Source organism: Magnolia sinica, chromosome 13 (assembly GCF_029962835.1).
Source record: "Magnolia sinica isolate HGM2019 chromosome 13, MsV1, whole genome shotgun sequence".
NCBI classification, from domain to species: domain Eukaryota; kingdom Viridiplantae; phylum Streptophyta; class Magnoliopsida; order Magnoliales; family Magnoliaceae; genus Magnolia; species Magnolia sinica.
The window spans coordinates 83,435,217-83,454,795 of record NC_080585.1 but is presented as its reverse complement, the minus strand read 5'-3'; the positions used below and the strand labels follow the sequence as shown (position 1 = coordinate 83,454,795).

General features: G+C 39.3%; 1 protein-coding gene across 2 annotated transcripts in view; it reads left to right on the top strand.

Annotated features, from left to right (window-relative positions):
* The window catches only part of LOC131223933 (telomerase reverse transcriptase), a 181,059-nt gene that overhangs the window by 88,855 nt on the left and 72,625 nt on the right, over positions 1 to 19,579 (top strand). For both annotated transcript variants that reach the window (XM_058219533.1, XM_058219534.1), the window contains one exon: positions 15,710 to 16,311. In XM_058219533.1, coding sequence (XP_058075516.1) covers positions 15,710 to 16,311 — 602 coding nt within the window. The remainder of the gene's footprint in view (positions 1 to 15,709; positions 16,312 to 19,579) is intronic.

The following is a 19,579-nucleotide window of genomic DNA, read 5'->3' as shown; positions in this document are numbered from 1 at the left end:
CAATTGCCAAAATCGAAGGGAAAGAAAAAGCCAATGAAAGCTGAGGAGGATGACTGGTCACGATCCTCACTAGGCATCTAATGTGTCGACCCCATCCCCGAGTAAGAATATCCACCAATGACATAGTCATTGCCACTACGCCCACCATAGTCATACCTGTACCGTGGTTGCCCCTGGTACTGCTACTAGTACTCATTTTGCTGAGAGTGAGACTATGACAATGAAGAACACAGATTTGGATCCAAATATGTGTATATATATGGAATATATTGAGCAAGACCAGCCCAACATGAAAATGGCTCAACAGGCTCCCTATATTGTCCATGGTCATAGTCATATTCATACCCATTCTATCCGTAAGCCGTTTGATGTCCTGAAGCTCTTGGTGCTCCATCTCCTCAAGTGCTACTAGTTCCAACCTCTCCATGATGCCCCCCCAGACCAAGACTAGCCCAACATCAAAATGGCTCAACATGATCCCTATACTATCATGGTCATAGTCATATTCATATCCACTATCTGTAAGTCATTTGATATCCTGGACCTGTTGGTGCTCCATCTCCTCCAATGCTACTAGTGCCGACCTCTCCATGATGCCAACCCTCCCCCCTGTCACGCCTCAAAATCTGGCTTTTGGGTTGGCCAAACTTGACTCCGTATCTCAAGGCATGACTCAATAATTTAAACAATTTAGAACCAAAATTTCATGTATATCACACATTAACAAATCACAATTCCTTAAATCCATTAAATTACTTGAATGTCATTATAATAATCTAGACCTTCATCTTAACTTCCACTATACACTTTTTTTAACAGAATACAACGAGGAAGATAAATCCTGCATCCTAAAATATTACCCAAGAGGGGGTGATCTTACACGCTCAGTGGGATCACATTCAACAAAAATCTAAAATCTCTATATTTATATCAATTATATAAACAATGAAAATATTTTATTTAAAATTTCAAACACTAATCAAAATACTGAATCTTAAAGATGGCATTAATGCAATGTTGGAATTGTAAAAATGCTATGAATACTTTCCATGAATTCTCATAAACAATAAATTAAATAATCATAATCTCTTACATCACTGTACTCAAGTGGATGGCCACGTTGCATTAGCACCCATGCAGTAGTACCTCATGGTGAGCAATGTGTTAAGTATCGTCGATATCGGCCAATATATCCCATGATATATCTTGTATCTGCGATGCGAAACACACTAGTAGTGGGATATATCCCACATGTTCGATCTGGTGAGCATTTTCGATTTTTGATCCTTTTTTTTTTTTAATTTTAAAAATTCTGTAAATCATGTTAAATCAGTGTTAAATTGTTATAAACCCATGATTTATCTTCGATTTCGAGATTTGGAGGAGATGGGCTGAGTTATGGAAAATCGAAAAAATCAAAACCAAAATTTCCTAATTTCTCACAAATCGGTTACGATTTTAGCATCCAAACATAAAATCAAACATGTATGTAACCTGATCTTGTGATTCTTCCTTTGCTTTTGAATGTATTCATTATGTTTCCACATGTCTTCTTACATTTATACATTATATGAATAGACTTTGAATATAGTTGCATCAATTCAGTTAGACAAAGCATATCAATTAGGACCCCATACAAATAAAACCTATTATTTGCACTTGTTTTTGGTAATGTTTTGATTTATAAGTGTGTATAGATTTCTTTTTTAACAATCACTGAAGTTTCATTGAAAATTTTAACTAATTTCCCAATGTTTCCCCATATTTCCAATAATAGTGATATATTACGCGACACAACCGATATATCCCATGCGAAAACCAATACGTATCTGTATACCAAGGGTGCAATACGTAACGTGATACTGATATTTCGAACACTGATGGTGAGGGACCCATTCATACATTAGCTAGTCAGACTATTGCTCCAGTTGTACTTTAAGATATTTCCACGCACACAATTGTACTCATACATTGTACATAACAAAGACTTAGAAATATCCAATGAGTTCTATGGTCTTTCACATAAGGGACACAATTGCCCTACTTGCTTATAATTTTAGGCAGTGTTTGAAATATCGGTTTCGCGCAATGTATCTCAACCTTGCGATACAGATACGTATCGCACGAGATATATCGTTTATATCGCGTAATTTATCGCACTTTTTGGGAAACATTTGGAAAATGGTTGAACTTTTCAATAAAACATCAGGAATTATTTAAAAGACTTTAATACACACTTTTAAATCATAAAATCTCAAAAAAGAAGTGCACATAATAGGTTTCCTTTGTATCAGATCCTAAGTTATGCACTGTCTGATTGAACTAAGGCAACTATATTCAAATATTATGCATAACATTTATAAATGTATCAAGACATGTATGAAAACATAACCAATGCATTCAAAAGCAAAGAATTTAGTAGATTTTAAAAAACGTACCTATCAATAGTATGATTGGCTATATTGGGCCCACTGTGATGTTTAGTAGAATTTAAAAAACATACGTTGAGAACCTATATGGGGTCCACCGTGATGTTTTTGATGAATCCACCCTGTCCATACATTTGGCCCGATCATTTTAAGACATGCGGCCAAAACTGAGCTAGATCTAAGAGCCAAGTGGGCCAAACAAGAGGAAACAATGGGGATTAAGCAATTACCATTGAGCCATTCATATGGCCACAAAAGTCTTGTATCAAACAGTGGGGATCTTCTTAGGGTTTGGTATCACGTCCTAAAATGAAATGGAAAAACAGATGGACGGCATGGATACATAAAAAAAAAATACATTAGATGGGCCCCACATGGTTAGGGACCTTAGGGTAACACCCACTAAGCTGTTCCTGGGGTAACAACTAATCTGCTCTCAGTCCGCGCCCCTGACCGTGGGACCCGCCATGATGTATGTGTTATATCCACACAATCCATCCATTTGGAGACATCATTTTAGGGATTAGCCAAAGAATGAGGCTGATCTAAAGTTCAAGTGGACCCCACCATAGAAAACAATGGGACATGACGCCCCACCGTTGAAACTTAAAATGTTCATAGGGCCCATCATAATGTTTATTTGTGATCCAACCTGTTCATAAGTCTAGGCAAATATGGACTAAGGGAAAACACAAATATCAGTGTGATCGAAAACTCCTCTGGTCCGTAGGAAGTTTTATTATGGTAAGCGTTCAATCCCCACTATTTTTTGTAATGGGGTCCACTTGAGATTTGGATTTTCCTCATTCAGTCTCATGACCTAAATGGAGATTTAAAAATGCATGGACGGAATGGATATAAAATATATACATCAAGGTGGGCCCCATCGTAAGGTCCGCACTGTCTTAAATAAACCAGAGGCGCACCAAATCCATTCCTTAGATAAGGAAGAGAGTTGACGATATCCCTTCGGACTCATCTTCTTCTCCATAGGCTCCGAAGGTTGTGCGATTTTAAATCCGTTCAAAATCCCCAAAAATCTCGCCCGAATTCCATAATTCTTTCAAATCCCTACAAAAGCCCCCAAAACCTTGGTAGGAATCATTTTTTTTTTTTTCCAGAGGATTTCTCTCCGGAATAGGAAAAAAAAAAAAGGGTTCTAAGTTTTTCTTACCTGATTTGACGCACTCGATATTTGGCCCACCAAATCCGGTCGAAGTTGACTACCTGATGCAAATCTTGAGGTAAGTGATTTTTTTTATATCTATATATTTTTTCAAATTTGTGGGGTAGCAGAGAGGATTTTGCCTCATATCGCCGAAAACGATGCCTGTTGTATCAATAGCAAGGGTAACTAGATACAGAAACATTTCATGGTAGGTGGCTACAGAAGATATCATCGATATCGACAATTTCGCGTATAAAATCATTGAAAAAAGCATGATAAATTGTGATATATCGTCTATATTGCCGATATTGCACGATATTCTGAGATATCGTGCAATATATTGCATGATACAAAGAATTCCTTTTTTTTTTTTTTTTTCATTTCTAAGCGAATTCTACAGAGCTTCGTATCGCTAGCCTGCGATAATGATAATATCGGCCGACAGTATCGATAATATGAACACTGCTTTTAGGTTCCAAGGCAGTACACCCGATATACGTTTAAGGACATTCCTAGGGTAGTGCATCTAATATATCCATCTCATTCATGATTCTGAATGTCAGCATCGGTTGATGTATCGGCTTGGCGGAAAAATGATACGATACGGTGTTGCGTATTGGTATCTGGGCTGCGTCGGCCCGTATCGATCATATTTTTTTCAAAGCAATACACACACATACACATAATGCATTGATTTGTGCACCTTGTTTCCTTGTTTGTCAATCACATGCATCTATGTGTTAGGAAGTCGGTTGAGTCCTTGGAAGCTGAAGACCGAAGACGCATGAAGACTGGAGCATCAAGGAAGTGAAGAACAAGTAAATGAGGTGCCTTGGTGACCCTAGCCTTGACCCAAAACAAGCTAAGCTTTTAGATAATCCTTGCCATAATAGGGAAACCTTGTGTGATCATCCTTTAGCCTTAGGAGCCTTGTTGAAACATGATAAGATATGCCTTAGAGGTCCCGAGCTGTTGGAAATCAAACTGCCCAAAACCAATAGTCTTGGTGGTGTGCTCGATCGATTGAGTCGATTAACCGAATATGGCAAAAAACATCCATCAAGCAGCTGGCCTAAATATGATTTAGTTCGGGCACTTGAGACATGAGCTTGATCGATCGAGGAATCTTCAATTCCTCTCAAGTGATCAAGGTCGATCGATCGAACATGGCCAAAACAGTATAACGACTTCACTAGACCATTTTCGGCCAAGCTCGATCGATCGAAAATCAGGCTTGATCGATTGAGCCTAGCCGTTAGAGATCTGTTTGAGCCTTTTTGTTATAATTATTGTATTCGGATCTTTGGACAAATGTTGGTTTTGAGTGAGAAAAAGACCTTCGAGTGTCCCAATACTTCCAAATCCTTCAAAGCTCTCACCCATTGAGATCCATGCCTTCTTCCAAATGGTTCATCACTCTATGAGCATTCAAATGCTCCATTTGTGGAAGAACTTGACATCTCACATCCTCTAGAGGCTAGACTAAACCCAATAGGTGCATCATTTGTCTAAAACAACCTCTAGAATGGCAATCTATGTGAATCCTTACTAGGAGCCGCATCCTATCATTAGTTGTAGGAGATTCACCTAACTCCCATCACCTCGGTCACCACAAAGGAGCATCACATGCATGATGTTTGATCATGGAGCTGAAGCATTGACAATGCATCGGCATCAACGATTGGGGGAGTAACGAGAATCTGATTCAACGCACGGGAGAGCATTGAAGAAGCATCTCGAGAAGGCGTGTCAACAAGGCTCAATTCGACAAGGTTGTCATTTGTAGAGTCCATGTACAATCTTTCCTTGTCATTTGTAGAGTCCATGTACAATCTTTCCCCAATATAAGATGTCTGATTAGCTTAAGCTGGCTTTCTGTGGAGATCACACCACTTGTCAATGGAGTGATTTGTAAGCCCACAATGGATGCACTTCCTAGGTTCATGACCTCTACCACAACCACCTTGATTACTTTGCCACCACCACCTTATCTACCTCATCTAGAAAATGATGGCAATGCAAAGTGCTTATTGACTCCACTTATAGAGTTAAGAGATACATGTCGGAGGAGAGCATGCACTTTATTTAGAGATGACACATCCTTGCTGTCACACCCCAGACCCGATAGCCTTGTACGACTGCTATATCTACTGGATATGACGTGCGACAAGCCGAACTTTGGGATTGGTACCCAATGACCACACACTAAGTCCCAAGCTTGGTGTCTGGCTAGGTAATGTAAGGAATAGATCTCACCATGCATTCTTCACAAAAGAGGAACATTAGAGACAAGATAGGTGATATCTGTATACAAGTAAATTGGGTACTACAAAATTCCAAAAGTACATCATTTGTCTGCACGATACATATATACATTATATACAATCCAAAATTTCAAAAGTCAATTCAGTCCCCCGACGTGACGCCTAACTCGTAGTCACTACTTGTTTTTCTTCTTTAGATCCTTTACTTGAGTGGTTAAAAGACAAATAAGTTTTATAACTTAACAAGTGCAAAGTCCTCATAATAAGTATGCGAGATAAATTAACATGAAAGACATAATGAAAGAGCTGCCAAAAGAGATAATCTATGCAAAGTGACGACTTAATGAATGATGGAGGGTGATTATGTGTGAGATGCATAAAATGACTGTATGCTAGCCGTAGAAACATCTACCAATAGTCCTCTCACCACGGACTTGACCGCACTACTCCTGATCATCATCGTCTCAAATATGATCAATGTACTGTTGGAACTTAGGATCCACCAGGGTCTATGTGCATGCACCAGACACCAGCAATCGACCTCGCTACCCACCAGTGGGGTTACAAACTCCATTGTGTACACTAGTAGCGGACCTCGTTCGCTCTTCTCCTCGCCGGTGGGTCAAACCGGTCCTCGTTTGCCACCTTAGCCCTAAGGCGGGTCAGACATACCCCTTCTCAACCTGGCCTCGTTAGCGGGAGTCAAATCCATGGCCCATGTGTCCACTCGGCCCAACGGTGAGGCATCCCTAGGTACCATTGGGGTTTAGGGTCTCTCAACCCAAGGCGCACATCATCCCCTACTATTTTCATATTCCCGGTGTCCATGATTCAATATCATCATCCTTATCGTAATACAGTCAATCCGTGGTGTTGTAGAGAATTCGGATACTATTTCTCATCATATATCATGCCATGGAATGTATGGTGATGTTAATGACAAGCGACTCAAGGATAACTAGAACTCAAGGTATGCCGATATGCAGGGCGCAAGATTATTAAAGAGCCGTGTACCTAGGTAACCAATCCCTATGTGATGCTGTTAACTTGTGGCCTCGTAGCTTGATACTTTCGACTACGAAATACTTTTCTCTTCTTGCTTGATCATGACTAATCGAATTGTAGTCCTTGTAATTTCTAAACTAGGGTACTTGATCGTAATTTTAGTTGTTACTCCTTTCTATCAATCAACATCCCTTCTTATGTATGAATGCCCTACTAACAATCTAATTGCATACTGCATGATTTGATCATTATATGGTATTGGGCGATTTAGATGCCTAGTATGACTATTTAAGATATCCATGAAATTGGGCCACAAATTCCTGTCATGTAGGGTGGCCTTAAGTCCAATACAGATCGAAGTATTCATGGTGAGCTTATATGGGTTTTGGTTTGGGCTTTGATGAGGAGAACATAAAATTATTGAGAGGCCCAAAATTTATTTCCACCAGTTATATATATATATATATATATATATATATATATATATATATATATTCTATGCGGTCCAGCTCATGGGAACTCCCCATGAGGTCGAGTTGTGTGGGCCCACCGTGATTAGTGTTGAACATCTACCCCATCAGTCAGATGCGCCATTCCATGGTGGGCCTAGGGCTTAAAAATCAAGTCAATGAGTGTCTTGTGTCAGCCACACCACATACCAAAGTTGAGAGGGGTCACCCTCCAGTAAAATATTCATAATCATTTGTTGGGTCCATTGAGAACTGGTTCACAAATCCAGCCCATCCATTATGTGTGTCCTACTTGGATGATGGGTCAGACCAAGTTTCAGATGCATCTAAATTTCAGGTGGGCCCCACTAAGTGCTTTTATATGTATTAGCCATGTCTTCAAATGATCTTAGATGGTATGGGCGACCTGAGTTCCATATACGACTGATTTTTTTTGGGATATCCCATTATTTAAAGGGGACCCATCAAATACACGGTGTTGATGTTTGACATACATCATGGCGGGGCCTATAGTGGGTCCCACGGTCCCTGCCTTTCAAAAGTAGCAGGGACGCTGCTTCCACCTTTTTTTTGTGTTTGATTTTGTTCTTAAGTGGGGGCCCACATGAGGACGATCCACTCCGTCTATCAGGTTCTCCAAGTCATGGAAGGTCTAATGAGCCTAATATTTAGTAGGTTTAGGTGATAGAAACATCACAGTGGGCCCTAAAAGGTTTCAATAGTAAATATCATTATTACCACCGTTTTCTATGACGTGGCCTGCCAAAGATTTGGATTAGCTTCATTTTTAGGCCCAAGGCCTAAAATGATCTGAAAAATCTGATGGACGGTGTGGATTAGACATGTACATCATGGTGGGGCCTGATGTGGGTCCCACACTCCTTGTTTTCCCAAAAAGGTAGCAGGGACGCTGCTTGTTGCAGCCTCCTTTGGACGCTGGCAGCAATCAGCATCCAACCCTTTTATTTATTTATTTATTAATATTATCATTTATTTTGTGTGTGCATGTGTGGGTACAAGGTGCACATGTGTGAGTGTGAGGGACTGACCATCTTAACGGGGCCCATCAATTTGATGCCTTAGATCATTGTAGTGGGCCCACAAGTCTCGGATCAATCCAATATTTATGTGCTCCCTCCATCCAAGTGCTTGTGACCTTATGGTCATGATGGATGGCTGATAAACATCATGGTGGAGCCCATGATTAATGGATCCCACCCAAGCCTTGAATTGATGCCGATTGTAGTATTTTCCGAATCATCCAAACCATTGGGCTATTGGGATGGCATATAATCATTAAGTGGGGCCTTCATCAATGGGTTCCACACTTGTATCATTCAGAGAATGAAATTAACATAAAATGAGGATAGCAAATGAGATGAAGGGGGGAGCACTCGCCTTGATAGAGGGATGATCTTCCTTGAATGGTTGGATGGCCTTGATTATAAGGGATGTTTTAACTTAGACTTTAGGGGTTAATTCAGGGTGTCCCAAAACGGTTACGTATCGGCCGTAACGGCCGATACGTAACGGTAACGGTGGTACCCGTTACACGATACGGGGCCATATCGGCCGAGTCCCGTTTTTGTACATGTAACGGCCGTTACGGGCCCGTTACGGGCGTAACGACTGTTACGGGCCTTGGAAAAAAAAAAAAAGAAAAAAAAGAAAAAAACCTTACCTTTTTCCTTTCTTTTCCTCTTCTTCTTCTCTTTCTTCTTCTTCTTCTTCTTCTTCTTCTTCCTCTTCTCGGCCTGCTACGGCCCTGCTGCGGCTGCGGCTGCGGTTGCGGCCCTACTACGACTGCGGCTGCGGCCTCCTCCTCCTCCTCCTTCTTCTTCCTCTCTCTCTCTCTCTCTCTCTCTCTCTCTCTCTCTCTCTGTTCTTTCCCTCTTTCCCTCTTTTTCTTCTCATCTTTCCCTCTTTTTTCTTTTCGGTTTCCCTCTCTCCTTTTTTTTTGCAGGCGTAAGCTACTGTAGGTACGTGTCACGCTGAGACGAGCGCTGACACTCCTCGAGCTCCGAGTTGTACGAACGGTTCAAAGGAGATCAAAGTTTTATGGGCTCCACAGTGATGTATTTATTATATCTACACCGTTCATCTATTTTTAAATATTATTTTAGAGCATTACCTAAAAAATGAATTGTATCCAAAGATCGTCTGGACCACACAAAAAATAGCAGCGGAGATGATGATTTTCACTGTTAAACAATTCGTAGGCCCATCGTAACATTTATTTTCCATCCAATCTGTTCATGTCAAAAAGACTTGAATGAAGAGGAAAAACAAATTTCATATTAATCTAAAAGTTCTGTGATCCCAAAAAAGTTTTCAATGGTAGACGTTCAATCCCCCACTGCTTTTTGTAGTGTGGTCCACTTGATAATTAGATCAGTATTATTTTTCGTGTCAAGCCTTAAGACGATCTCGTCAAATGAATGGACGGTTTAGATATAACACATTCATCATGGGTGGGGCCCAAAAAACTTTGACATGTGTGCTACACTTCACAATCCGAGTCCCGCCTAATTTGAGCCCTTAAAAAATTGTACGAAAGACATATATTAACTTACAATTTACCAATTAAATTATAAACTGCAATTGCTAACTCACAATGCCAAAATCAAATTATTTGAATAGTTTTAATTGTTATTTTGTGTACTCTTATTTTTTTAAATAGGGTCTTTTGATTTTTTTCATGATTCACTATCCAATAAATGTCCACTAATACTTAAGTGGGATAATGACAATAAATTGCATGAATTTGAGGCTAATTTGGGGCATAGATTGGTCCTCCAAGTCAGCCCGAAATTGGCAACGCCATCTACGTGAATTTAATTTCATTTTTTTAAAGAACTACTGGGAGAAAGATATTAAATTGTTAAGTATATAAATTAGATATTTAGAAAATTAAATATATACATTTTGTAGTCAAATTCAGGTTACCTGGTTTAAAAATTAATCAGACAGTCCGACACAGCTTCTCACCAAAGAGTGGTCCGTTATACCACCATAAACATGTTCCAATTTATAAATGAATGCATATTTGAAATGCTTAGAATATTCCGGATTTAATACATATATTTTTATATTTTTTTGAAAAATTTTTTTTAACGCTGTTACGGGCCATTACGCCCCTGTATCCGTATCGGTTTTGGAGGTCACCGTTACGCCAACCGATACCGATACGGGACACCTTGGGTTAATTGGAGTTATTTGGAGAGTGGTTTAAAGACTTAAGGAGAGCTGGAAAATAGCTAAGGGATGTAGGAAGTTTGAGCACTAAGGGCCCAAAGTTTCATCCATGCCTACTTTATATAGACAAGAGCTTAATCTTATCATCTATGAGGTGTATGGCCCTCCTTGATTCATGGAAGATTGTCCCATGATAATTCCCTAATTAGGGACTTTTTAGCTCATCATAAATGGCCTCCAAACCTTTTCTAGAAATATCCTAGCCAGGTGTACGCATCTCCTTAATTTAAGGAATTGTGTTGTTGACTTTCTTCATGTGTACTTTATTAATTCAATTATTAGCCACATATATCTTGTTAGGGCTTGATTAGGGGGGTCTTAATGACCTTTTAGATGGGGTTAGGGAATTCTAGAACTAGGTGAGGTGGTATGATCTCCTTGAATCAAGAAGAACTTTTGACTTTTAGGGTCCTCACATGCTAGGTGTCCTGGCTCTCCTTGATAAGGAAGAGCCTTGACTTTTAGTTAATAAAGTAACTTACCTCATTAAATTGACTTTTATGAGGCATGGAATAGGTTAGCTTACACTTAAGTCTATATTTAATTTAAACTAATCTTAATGGAATAGTTCCAAATATGACCTCATCATTACTTCATGATGGTGTCATTCATATATAATTTTATGGATATTTGCACATGAAAAGTGTCGGTTCTTCACGCCATAGCATGCGTTCGGGGTCACGTGCCTACGAGCGGAAGTTATCGTTGGATTCATCTTGATGGGGTGGTCATCATAGTATCAGTTTCGGTTATTTACGGTCGCATTATGAGGGGTGCACCTCCTAGGTACTATTAGGGGTTCTTTCGAGTATTTAAATTGTACATGCAAGCATTACCGGGTTTTATTTCGGAAGGTGAGTCTCATCTACTAACCAATTGGTCATACCTTTAGGCTGAGTCGGCTATTACACTTGCCATCTAAGATTTGTACACAAATTGTCTCATATTCAAGTTTTAAACTAGATAGGAACTTAACCATATGAACTTGTCAAATTGTTGACGTTGCTTTTCTAGGTCACTACTCACTACTGAGAGGCTGATACACATTCAGTTCCTACCACATTCCTTTAAAATTTGAATAATATTCACCACGAGACTTATCTCCTTGTTGGAATGAGAAAATCTCTTCAAACAACTGGTACATATGAGAGATGTTTTTGTCAGATGAATACATCTCTCATGTTGCATCCTAAACTTCCTTACGGTATCTAAAAATGTTACATTGGCATTTACAAATGTTTCTATATTGTTCCACAACTATGTCATAATCTGAGCATCCTCTTGGATGTACTGATCAGTGACCATGCATGCTATCACTCTCATTTGGCATCCTCGTGGTCAAATAGTTGAATTTACCTTCAGCTGCTAAAAACACTTGAATAGATTTAGACCACTAAAGATAATTTACTACATTTAACTTTTATAGAGGTTATTTGAACCCCTATTATAGAGGGTTATTTGAACCCCTAGAAAATCTAATGGATTTATAAATCTAGATTTTGGATCACTCTTCGTCTTCATTAGAATAAAGGGTCAAGATTAATACCATGATGCTTTTACGAATACGGGCTGACCTTTCATGGTGGGAAAACACCACACTTGCATGCTGAACATGATGTGTACACCCTTTTGACAAGAACAATCAGCCCACAGATTCACACATTCCAATTGAACACAAGAGGTGATGGTCACAAACATGGCATCCAATGAGAACAATCAGCCCACAGATTCACACGTTCCAATTGAACACAAGAGGTGATGGTCACAAACATGGCATCCGATGAGAACAATCAGCCCACATGTCCGCTTGTTCTAACCAAACACAAGAGATGTGATGATCATGAACATGGCATTCACCCACTCACACGTGGACCATTACATAGGCCCGATATACCAATAAGGGGAAGAAAACTTAGATTTCTTAAGAACTTTTATTGCAAGAGAGATATGAAGGATAAAGAAAGAGGAGAGTTTGTGAGATAGAAGAGTGGAAGATGGGCTAGATCATGAGTAAATACACTATTATACCATGTAGATTAGGATTGGACGAAAAAAGAGAAAGAAAAAGTATTGTTAAGAAGAGAATGAGAAGAGTATAGAATTAGGGTAAACACATCCCCCTACAACCCCCTCTCTCACATTTAAGTGATAAAAAAAAAAACCCAAAGTACCCGTAAACAACAAGAAATAGGACTCCACATAAATAAGACCAAACACCAAGACTAGGTGTACGGCAAAACAAGCCATGCTTTATAAGATAGAATGTTGGGTAATTAAAGAAGAACATATTCATAGGATGGGTGTACCTGAATTGAGGATGTCATGATGGATGAGTGGTAAGACGAGGAACAACAGAATTAGAAATGAATGCATTTGAGGGAACTTAGGAGTAGTATGCATAGGTAATAAGAAGTGGGAACGTAGACTTAGATGGTTTGGGCATGTACAATGGAGGCCAAGAACCATGCTGGTTAGGAGTAAGTTGTTACAAGCAGTGTTCGAGTTGTCGGTATCGCTACAAGTTTCGCTGGCCGGAGATAAAGATATTATATCGCTATCGCTGATAATATCGTTGATAACCAGAAATGCAAGAAAACGTGGGGGAAACATGGAGAAAATAGTGGAATTTTTCAGTGAAACTCCAAGACATGCCTAAATGCACATATTTGCATATTTAGGAATAAAAAAAATTACAAAAAGAATGCATTACACTAAGTTTTCATTTAATGGAGCCCATTTTAATGTGTTGTATATCCATGTCCGTCCATCTATTTTTCTGGATCATTTTAATGCACAATCCCACAAATGAAGTTGGTCCCAATCTTATGTGGACCATACCATAGGAAACAGTGGTGATTGACCATTGAAAACTTATGGTGGGCCACATAAGTTTTGGTTCAAACTAATTTTTTTTTTTTTTTTTAAAGGTTTCTCTAAGTTTATGACACTTCGTTGACAGTTGAAGGGTCAACAAAACAATACAGTGGACCCTAGCAAGTTTTTCAAGGATAGGGATGTGGGTGGGACCATAACCATGGGCCCATCTCAATGTATGCGTTGTATATGTACATAGTCCATCCTTTTAGCCAAATCATTTGAGTGCACGACCAATAATGAAGTAGATCCAAATCTCAGGTGGACCACACCGTGAGAAAAACATACACATGACCTTGATCCAAAACTTTTGTGGCCCGAGAGGTTTTCAGCACGAGGCAGTCGGTGCCCACTGTTTCTTATGGTGTGGTTCATGTGGGCATTCAATCCGTCCCATTTTTGGCTCGTCACATAAAATGATTTTTCAAAATGGATGGACAGCGTGGATAAAAATCATACATTACGGTGGGCCCCATAGCTAGGTGTTGCTGGGGCTGTACCCAATCCGCTTGCCTTTGGCAATTCGTGGGGATGCAGATTGTACCGACATTGCCAGTAAAGAGCTGGCTGCTGGTCGATGCTCCCTGGGCCCACCATGATATATGTGTTATATCCAAACCGTACATCCATTTAGGGATATCGTCTTAAGGCTTGGGACAAAAAATAAGACAGATCCAACTATCAAATGGACCACACAGCAAAAACTAGTGGGGGATTGAACGTCTACCATTATACCCCTTTTTGGGGTCACAGAAGTTTTGGAACAAGAAATTTGTTTTTCTTCTTCATTCAGGTATTTGTGACCTTATGAGTGGATTGGATGTAAAATAAACGTTACGGTGGGCTCTAAAAATTGTTTAACGGTGAAAATCATTATCTACGCTGCTATTTATGGTGTGGTACAGATGATCTTTGGATATGATTCATCTTTTGCATAATGCTCTAAAATGATATCTAAAAATAGATGAACGGTGTAGATATAATAAATACATCACTATTGGGCCCATGTAACTTTGATCTCCTTTGAACCGTTCGTACAACTTGGAGCTCGAGGAGCGTCAGTGCTCGTCTTCGCACGACACGTACCTATAGCAGCTACAGCTAGGTACACCAGCCATTCCGCTTCCCTCGGTACACAACCGCTTCTGCTTCCGAGGCTCGAATTTTTTTGCGAGAGGATTTCTCGCCGAGGGGTTTTTGACCGAGGGTTTCAAAACCCTAAACTAGACCCAAATCGAGGGGAAATCTGGCAAAATTTCATATTTTTCGCCGAAATTGCGACATTGATATTCCAATCGGAAAAAAGGGGAGAATTTGTAGGTTTTTCTTACCTAACAGGGCTTTTGTTCTTCCAAGTTCCAATTAGGTACGAAAATCGTGACATTGAAGTTTTGTTTTCCTTTATTTCAGCCACACCATGCTGATATTCTCGGCGAGAACCCATTTTTATCGATGATATCGCTGAAAAATGGGTTTTCGCCGAAAATTTCGCCGATATTCTGTAGAGAAACGAAAACTTGGGGTTTCGGTGTCGCCAGTGCAGCGACACCGATATTATCGGCGATAATATCGACAAATCGACGACAACACGAACACTGGTTACAAGTTAACGGCTGGCCCAAAAGTTCATGCCTGGAGGTAGTACGAAAGACTTGATTACCTATGTTCTAACTGAAGGTCTGGCCCTTGATAGAGTAGAATGGCGGAGCAGGATTCATTTAGCTGACCCCAATTAATTGGAATAAGGCTTAGATGATGATTATGACGATCTTCCGGTAGGTTGAAGTGATGATCTTTTTAACAGATTCTTAAGCAAGTAGTTTCTTTTGGCTGGTACTAGAATGCCATTCATAGAAAGGAATCAAAATTCAGTTTCTAAATGTTTTCCAATGTGCTTATAACTGATCTGCCATGGTCAGAATAGATCCTTGTTTGGGGGGTTAATTTGGACGAATGACCACAGAAATTGAGTAAATTTGCACAAGCTGACTCAGCTTTTACTGCAGTTTTTATTCCATGATCTGAAGTAAGAATTGATCATACTTGGTAATTCAATGTGGATGAATTTTATTTTATTTTATTGTTGTTGTACTAATAGGATAATTTAATGAACAAAGTTGAATGGACCTATGCAACAAATTTATAGAGAACAGCACAATTCATCATCATCACTATGCCTTACCACAACTGATTGGAATCGGGTAGGAAAATACAATTGAGCATTATTTCACATGAATATTTCAGGTCCAATGTAAACAGGTTAGGCGGGGAACACTTCATCACCTTCTTCGTGAACATGTGAAGCACAATCTGCTGCAGCTAGGTCAGAATTTATACTTGCAAGAAGTTGGTATACCTCAAGGAAGCGTGTTGTCCGCTCTTCTTTGTTCATTTTACTATGGCCATCTTGAAAGAAATGTGATTTTTCCCTTGCTTGAAAATTCTCATGAGCTCCTTACTGTCGGATGTGGAAACTGTGGAGAACAAGATGTCACTAGATGCCTGCACATCCATGAAGATCATGTTACAAGAAAAAGTGATGATTGTTATGAAAATCAAAGCTCGGCTGGACCTACGCATATGCTACTTAGATTAATAGATGACTTTCTTTTCATATCGACCTCAAAGAAGCAGGCCACAAGCTTCCTGTCCATGTTGCAAAGGGGCTTTGGAGATTACAACTGCTGGATGAATGATGGAAAATTTCACATGAATTTTGATCCTGAATACCAATCAGAGATTCTGCCAAATACAATGTATACTGGTGAAGACGGTGTATCATTGCTTCCCTGGAGTGGTTTGCTTGTCAACTGCCGCACCCTAGAAATTCAAGCGGATTACACAAGGTCTGTTTTCTATTGCAACTCCATTTATTATATATTTCCTCCAGATGACATATATACTCCTCATGGATCCCATGATCAGTATTTTGGGTGTTGAATATTCAATCTATCTGCATATTCGTAGACATCTTGTGTCGGATGAAAAAAAGATGCTGGCAGTGTGTAATCAGATCAAGACCACGTGGCATTAATGCATTACTAGTTCTTGTGAATTCTTACGAACTTGGTTTCCAAATGGATTTATATCACCTGATCTCAGTTGCACGATCCTATCAATTAGGAGCCACTCCTACTTTGATTGTGCTTCGGACCTACGTCCCTACTACCACTTCTCGGCTTTTAATATTTGCCAGCATTTTGAAACTTACACTTCCCTGCTCTGACATCTGAATTAGTTGCTGGGTCGCTTCATGCTTCATGCTATTATCCACTCAATGCTAGTGAACTATGACATGACAAGCTTGTATACCTTGCATATATCTTCTCGTAACACTGTTTTTGTTTGGAGAGATTATTGGGTCCTGAACCTCAGCGTGTGTACTTTCCTAAGCATGGGATTCCTTAGTTGGATACACGGTTTGGTGATCCAGTTTGTTGATTGGATGGGTCCCTCCATGTTCTGAGATGTGATGCAAGGGGCAGTTGATTGGCTGGAGCTGAGTCATGATTTCCTCTGTTACAGGTGTGCAAATTCTGTAAAACAATCATAAGGAAACCTAGACTCTGGAAATGCATTCAATAAGCTCACTAGTCTCCAAAAGTAGTGATCATCCAACCCCCTCCTACCAAAAGAACCAAGGAAAGAGCTTTGAGCATGATTTTTATTTGAAGTAGGCATGAGGGAGAGGGTTACACACCAAACTTTTGTCCCTATGGACTTCATAACGGATGCCTTGGTATGAAATTCGAAATTTCCTTGCTTATGAATTAATTTACAACTGCACAAAAGGGTATTTTGGTCAATTCCATTATTAAAAATGACATAAATTCAATTATTCAGTAGCCCATTGACCTCTTACCTGTTCTTGCACATGTGTGGTTTATGTGAGGCTCACAAGTGTGATCTCACGTTGAACTAATTGAGATAACGACATTTGAATTAGGCCTGTTTGCTTCAATTCTCTTGGCTTGAAAATTGAGAAATAAATCCTCCTGAAGAACTCGACTTCAAGTTTATTGCAACGAGTACTTGTAGAGTTTTGGGTGATGCATTGAAAATCTTCGGTAGAAATTTATATGAAGATGAACCTCAATCGACCCTACCACTTCACAAGGAATTTTTTACAGCTACCTTGACATTTAGATACTATCATTTGTCGAGCACATCCTTGATCTCTCAAGCTACAAAACCATGACATTTTGGATACTTGAATTGCTCACTCTTCTATCATCTTGTCTTCTACCACTACTCGTAAAGTTCATTTTCATCTCTAAGTCATTTCAGAACATGTGTTTCACAAATGTAAACTTCTATAGGATCTTGTTGGATATTACTCACTCTAGACGAATGGAGGAAATGTACCATGGTACCCAATGTTCGAAGTGTCGGTATCGCTACAAGTTTTGTTGACTAGGGATATGGAAACAATATCGTTATCGTCGATTATATTGTCGATAACTGGAAATGCGAGAAAACGTTGTGGAAACATCGGGGAAATGGTGGAATTTTCCGGTGAAACTTCAGGAGATGCTAAAATACACATATTTACATGTTTAGGAATTAAAAAAATTACAAAAAGAATGCATACATAATAAGTTTTCATTTAATGGGAACTTAAAAACATGTGTTGTCGGTTGAAATGTTGGGAAATATGAAGAAAACAATGAAATTTTTCAATGAAATTTCAGGGATGCTAAAATAAATATATTTGCATATTTAGGAATACAAATTTGCAAAGATGATGCATACATAATAAGTTTTGAACCATCCATCTCATTCATCCAACCATCCGTCCATCCCATCCTTCCACCCACCCACCAAACCATCCAATCCATCCCATCCCATTCCATCCATCCAACCTCCCATCCCATCCAAGCATCTGTCCATCCATACACCCATCCCATCCCATCCATCCATCCATCCATCACTTCCAACCATCCATCCAACCAAGCATCCATCCATCCACCCATCCCATCACATCCATCCCATCCATCCAACCATCCAACCATCCCATCCCATCCCATCCATCCATCCATTCCATTCCATCTAACCATCCATCCATACATTCACTCATCTCTACATACAACCATCCCATCCATACATTCACTCATCTATACAAACAACCATCCCATCCATGCATCCATACAATCATCCATTCATACATACATACAACCATTCCTTCCCATCCCATCCCATCCCATCCATCCATGCAACCATCACATCCACCCATCCATCCATCAACTATCACATCCATCCATCCATCCATCTATACATACATACTTAGACACAACCATCCATCCATGCTTAAATACAATCACACATGTATGATCCATTCATGCATCCAGGCATGCAACACACACACATGCAACCATGCATCCAGGAAGGAAAAAAATCAAATGCAAAATTATTTTTTCTTTGAACCGTGAGTTTATTTTCATGAATGTACTTTTTTTTTGTGTCCTTTAAACGATATGTTTATTTTCATGTAAAATGGTGGCTACCCATTGGTATTAAATGGCATGAAACTCACAATTTAAATTAACATAAAGTAAAGCTAAAAGTTGAAACAAAAGCTTTTTCATGTAAATGGTGGTGACCTTGTGTTATTAAATGGTATAGAACTCATACTATAAATAAAATTAAAAGAAAGTTGGAAACAACTGTTTTTCCTTGAAAAATGATGGTGATCCATTGCTGTCATATGGTGTGGAACTCACACTTCTAAGAAAAACTAAAAAAGTAAAGTTAAAATCAATGGCCTTCTGAACGAGGTTTGGAAAGAGGGTTTCGAAACCCTAGCTCGCAACGAAGCCCGTCAGTAGCTTTCAAAAGAGGTTTGGAGAGAGGGTTTTCGAAACCCTAGCTGACAAGTTTTTGAAACCCTAGTTGGCAACGAAGCCCCCTCCAACCCCAAATCCCTCTTCGTATATATATATATATATATATATATATATATATATATATATATATATATATATATATATATATATTTCAAATTTCCACCTATTAACGTAGATGGACTGCACATTTTGGAGATATTGGATGATATTATGACGGTATTTATCAAAAACATTGTAGCTACATTTCGATTGGCAGTGATAGGTGGAGATA